The sequence below is a fragment of the Montipora capricornis genome, chromosome 5 (assembly GCF_036669925.1).
Source record: "Montipora capricornis isolate CH-2021 chromosome 5, ASM3666992v2, whole genome shotgun sequence".
In the NCBI taxonomy this organism is placed as follows: Eukaryota; Metazoa; Cnidaria; class Anthozoa; order Scleractinia; family Acroporidae; genus Montipora; species Montipora capricornis.
This window is the reverse complement of record NC_090887.1, coordinates 19,283,573-19,289,293: the sequence shown is the minus strand read 5'-3', so window position 1 is coordinate 19,289,293 and position 5,721 is coordinate 19,283,573. Positions and strand designations below refer to the sequence as shown.

The 5,721-nt window shown below is 39.6% G+C and overlaps 1 protein-coding gene across 1 annotated transcript in view; it reads right to left on the bottom strand.

Annotated features, from left to right (window-relative positions):
- Nucleotides 1-4,890, bottom strand: part of LOC138049837 (solute carrier family 52, riboflavin transporter, member 3-B-like) — an 8,595-nt gene extending 3,705 nt beyond the window's left edge. Inside the window, exons 1-2 of the mRNA XM_068896290.1 lie at nucleotides 3,860-4,890; nucleotides 1,990-2,177 (exon numbers count right to left, since the gene is read on the bottom strand). Of these exons, the coding sequence (XP_068752391.1) occupies nucleotides 1,990-2,177; nucleotides 3,860-4,880 (1,209 nt within the window). The 5' untranslated portion in view covers nucleotides 4,881-4,890. The remainder of the gene's footprint in view (nucleotides 1-1,989; nucleotides 2,178-3,859) is intronic.
- Nucleotides 4,891-5,721: the final 831 nt, after the last annotated feature.

Sequence of the window (5,721 nt, the reverse complement as noted above, 5' to 3'; positions counted from 1 at the left end):
GGCATGGCTTAGATGTACCACATGTGTGGGACATTTGGGGTGGCTTTATAAGCTTAACCTCCATCCCAGACATCAGCACTGCACTGATGAGGCCCAGAAGGCCGAAACAGTACTGTCTGCAGTTATAATAGATAATTATATATATATATATACATATTCCTTTAAAAAAAGGAAGGAGTACAGGCTGCCCATAGTAACCACTAATTAAGGGATAAAAAGATAGGGCAGCCTTGCTCAGGTTGTAAATAAATGATTATATTAAAGGGTTAGGATACAAAAACATGCACACACACTACACAAAACATGTAGCTACCAGAAAAAGAAAAAAGAAATCTAACATGCCTGTATTAACAATGGAAGCCAGAAATAATATAGTGTTGGTAAATCTGCTTGCAATTAATATTTAGCTATAAGAACTGGCTTAAACGTTTCCTTAAAACCTTTGAGAGAGAGAAGCTTGATGTCATCACTAGTCTTATATCATCTCTACCTTTATCACCCAGGAACCTTAGGGTGCTTTCCTTTTGTCAGAACTGGCCGGCCAGACCCGTCAGTTTGCAAGGAAAATCCAACAATTTCAAGGAACACTTGCATGATAACCCCTCGTCTTCTTCCGGAGGAGTGTATATCATCCTCAAAGAGTGTTAATTTGAAGGCGTTTTAGAGTTAAACCTTCCAAATGCCTGGTCTGGCCGGTCAGTTCTGTCAAATGGAAACCACCCTAAGATTCCAGGGTGATAAAGGTAGGGATGATATGACTAGCGAAGGAGATTACCTGTTCTTAACCCAATTCCTCTTGAAGCCCCCTCCCCCCCCTCCCCCTCTTGATGAGTAAAATCTCCAATGGCATTAGACAGTAAAAATCTCTTAACTCTCACTCCCAGGGGTCAGTGGATAATGTGACCTCCTGAATCCCGTCTCCCCTCCCGCCAACCCCCAATGACAAGTAAAATCATCTGGCATTAGACAAAGTAAAACCTGCTGGTGTTAGACAAAGTAAAGTCTCTTAAGGTGGCTCAAACCGGTTTCAAAAATTTGGAGGGAATGTGTTATTAGAAAGATTAACTCTACAACACTGATTCACTTTATGGCAATGGTGTAGAACCACATGAAACACCAATAAATTATAATTGCTTCAAAAGATGCACATATTAAAATGACTTAATAAATTACCATGGCAACAAAAGAACCATCCACAAATGCCCTATATTTTGTGTTTAAGTGCTTATATCTCAAAAACAAACTTGGTGACCCCCAATTTTTTCTTTGCTGAAAAGTGATTAGCAGGCTAAGACGAACTCTCTGCAAAATTCTCTGGAGCGGATTCAGAGCAACTTTAAAATTTTTCAATTGTGTAGATGGCTATGAATCTGCTCCAGATAATTTTTTTAAACTCTTCAGAAATTTATCCTTGCCCACTAATCAATCTCCAGCAATAATTTTTTTTTTTGTGGTACATTCATTTAAAGACAAAATAAAGGGTGTTTTCAGATGCCTCTTTTGTTGCTGTGGTAACCTATTATGTCACATTAATGAGTGCATCTTGTTAAGCATCTATTGGTGTTTCACATGCAGGGCTGTCATTAAGCGGCGGGAGACGGAGATTTTCCAGGACCACTTGTATTTTGAGGTATATCCCCGGCTACTTTGATATAAAACCAGCATGTTCACTTCAATACAGCACCTTGAATCCCTGGCTATTTTTTTGTATTTCCCCACCTACATCAAGAATGTTAGTGACAGCCCTGCATATGGTGTCATAACATTACCATTAAGTGAAAATGGTTGGTAGATTCAATCCTTTCAAATAGTACAGTTTGTTGACAGTGTTCAAACAGGTTTGAGCCTCCTTTAGTCTCACCCCCTGGAGTCAATGGGTTAATTCATTAATTTTGATGGCCCAGCAAAAACAGAAAACAGAAAATCACACCAAAAGGTTTCATACATTGTACATCCTTTATGCACCATGAAGACAAATGCATACTTAACTATTATCACACTGCCAAGAGCTGTATTGTAAAGCGGTGGAGTTGGACTCAATGATGCCAACACTAAAGTGAAACCTGCAAGTATTGTGTAAACACTGGATAATATAGTCACAATCTTATTGGAAGAGCATGGAATCCATAGTGCAGCGAAACAAGTCAGAGCACTGGCTATGCTGGAAAGAGTTGCAACTGTGGAAAAAATTGAGCATTAGTATAGAAACCATGGTAAGAAATTCTTTCAGTTTACCACAAGTCCTTGTTGAGTTGCTGAAAAGCGACCAAGAAAGTATAACTTTCAGTTCATTGCGAGGAGCAACGATGGCACAGTCGACCTTGGTGCAAGAGGTCCTGAGTTCGATTCCCGGATCTCACATCCTGGTTTCGACTTCTTTCCGTTCTGTGTAGCTCAAGTAGCTTTAAATACCCGTAAAACGGAGCACTGATGGCAAGGGGGGAGTAAAATGAGGGCATTGTCAACCTCAGGTTTGTCAGTTGAATTGCTGTTACGAGTTATCGACGTTAAATATGGTTGCTTTTCTTTACTTTTTTATTGCAAACCCTACCTACAGAAAACCTAGTATGAAGGAAATGGCACAATTATATCACTTATGGGAACTTGATGGATACTAGAGGCCCATTGGGACAGTAGACAACGCATGGTGACCACCCAAACTTAGATGAAGTACAAGTTCATCGTAAAACACCCAGCATATAGCATATATATATTCTTGTTAATTTTGGAAGGCCCTTCATTGAAAGACAAGGAGAATATATCCACCCCCTTTTTGTACATGTAATCGCATGGGCCCTGAGGGCAATTAAGGATTAGTTTCACATGTATTTTCAAAATTTCCAGAAAATTTGCGACAAGGGCAATTTGGAAAACTTTGAAAATACAAGTGAAATTAATCCTTAATTGCACGAGGGCACATTGCAATTACATGTTTATCACATAAAGGGCAAAATTATTGAGGGAAGCCAGTGCAGTTCTGGGACATGCTCCCATTTGGTTAAAGTTCAATTCACTAAATCATTGCTGTCAACAGAAAAGGTGCTTAAAATGTATTTTATAGGTGGACAAAAAAGTAGTTTAATCTGGAAGAAGATTGTCTTGTAACTTCACTTGCTCAGGATAAGCAAGTGTTAACCAATCAGGATCAAGTAATCATTCCCTCTTGATTACCAAAAGTGTCCTCGTTGATTAAGGAAAAATGCCCTCCGTCTCAGCCAATCAGCATTCGGTAATCTTGCCTCGTATGTGATAAGTATAGGTAATCACATGAGGCCGAGTACTATTAAGGATTAATTGCACGAGTGTTTTGGAAAAAAAGCGACGAGGGCAATTTGGAAAATTTCCAAAACACAAGTGCAATTAATCCTTAATAGTACGAGGACTCATGCGATTACTTGTTTATCAATAAAGGGCAAAATTAACCAATCAGGATCAAGTAATCAAGCCCTCTCTTGATTACCAAAAATGCCCTCGATTAAGAAAAAATGCCCTCTGTCTCAGCCAATCAGTGCTCAGTAATTTTGCCCTTTATTGATAAGGAAGTTAATCACAGGTCCACTAGTATAAGGTGGCTTGGAGCACAACCATTATCCTCTCTGCTTGGGATTTCAGAAAGTGACAAGTGACAAAATATTGGCTTCAACTTTTCTAGATGCCACTGCAATTTACTGAACTACAATTTAACTGATCAAAAATGTCAGCATGTATGCATTCATGATGAGCAATGCACAGCAGTGGTTATTTTGTGTGGCAGTTTTTAATTTATAGTGATTCCAGGGTAGGGCTACCCAACTAGAACCAACATTTTCTTACTACTCGCCTTCTTAAAAGAGAACTGAATAGCGAACTTTGAGTTTACCTAAGTGATATGTTTCATTGCCATAGGGTTCACTGGCATAAGCACTGACTGATGGAAGAACGCCATTTGACAGACAATTTATCCATCCTTGAATAAACAGCAAGTAAACAATGGGTAACGTGATTTCACACCTTGCTGGCTCGTCGTAGGTCGTCTCATCAGATGTCTGAAAACTTTGTGTTGCGTTGAGAGAATCGTCAACAAGTGGGTCACTCTCAATGTGACAATCCCTTTTAGGTTGATTTCTTTGACCGATTGTCCCTACATGCTGTCTTTTAGCTATTGGTAAAACGTTCAAAGCCAGAAATGCCAGACCACATACAACCATTATCGAGAAAAGGAAAAAGAAAAATCCGTCTGGACCGAACTTCAATCCGTCATCTTCGGCATTTTGGATAGAAATGCCCGAAGAATTATTGGTAACATTTGAGTTGTGGTTTCGGCTGCCACTGTTTATGCCTTGACCAAGAGCAACAAAAGCCGGAAGAAGGCCACTGGAGGTTTCACCCACGAACAGGGCTGTGATGTATGATGACGGGAAGATCGACATAAAAGTTAAAAAAGCTACGGATGACGTACAATCGACTATGGCCAGGAAAAATGACAGGATGAAGAGAACAGTGCTGTGATTTCTGCCACCGATGGAGCTGGTTTTATCCCAGTAAAATCCAAGCAGAGCACATGACACAGCTCCCATTATAATGATCAAAGTGATTGCTGACTTTTCGTTCACTCTTTTCGGGAAGAAGTGATTCCCTATGGAGTAAATGACTGGACCAACATTGGCTAGTTGGAAAATAACTGCTAAGTATGATGGAAGGTTCCATCCTTCGGGTGCATTTTTCACTAACACAGGAAGCTCGACCCACAAGCCGTTCACAGCAATCCATGAGCCCAAGCCAAACAATACAACTAGAGAATATACTGGCCAAGAAATTTTTCTTTTGCAGAAAAACTCCTTCCATGTGGAGGTTACGATAGTCACGTCTGCCTTTTGCATACCGCCAGTTTCGGACCCCATGTTTTCTCCTTGCTTTGGTTTGTATTTCATGTCAGCTACAGTAAGTGACCACAGTTCAACCCAGGTCTCTGCAAGTCACTGAGAAAACTAGACGCTCCATGAGCGTAAACTAGTTGCCTTTGGAATGTCTTAGTTTGTCCTCCTGAGGACATACATATATACATATAGTGAGTAAAAAGGAAGCGAGGACGGACAACTTCTGACGTTAAAAAGTTAAAAAATTAAAAATTTACTAAAACGTTTCGGTCAAAGACCTTCTTCAGTTATGACAACTTTTGAATAAAAACGAAACTTAAATAAGATTTGGGAGCTAACAATTACACAATACCAAGTGACAGCTGTCAAAAAAATATACAAGATAGCATAAAAGAAAAACAACAAGTGATCCCAATTTGAACACGACAAAAAAGCTAAATTAGCGAAGCAACAAAATTAACAAAACCCCTAGAGGGGCCCTTAAACAATATAAATCATAATGAGCTTCCCGGCCAGGGCCTTTGAGTTCAGCTAAAACCTAAGGGCCTGACGAAATCCAAGAAAAGGGCCTTAGAACGGTTAATCATGTAGGAATGTACACTATGGGAAAGGAAACTAATTGTAACAAATTCTGTTTTTTGAATGAAATTCCTTCCTTTTATTTAAGCCGTGGGGTGCTAGAGAGAACAGCTGAGCACTCCAATAAGCCTCTTTTGTAATTAAAAGCCTATCGATTTCTTCAGAGTTGCATGAAGCCTGCACCTGATCAATGCATTGAAATGAAAAATCATCTAGGGTATGTGGGATTTTGTTAAAATGCACTGCTACTTCGCAAGTTGTTTTGTTGGTAAGCATAGCAGACTTG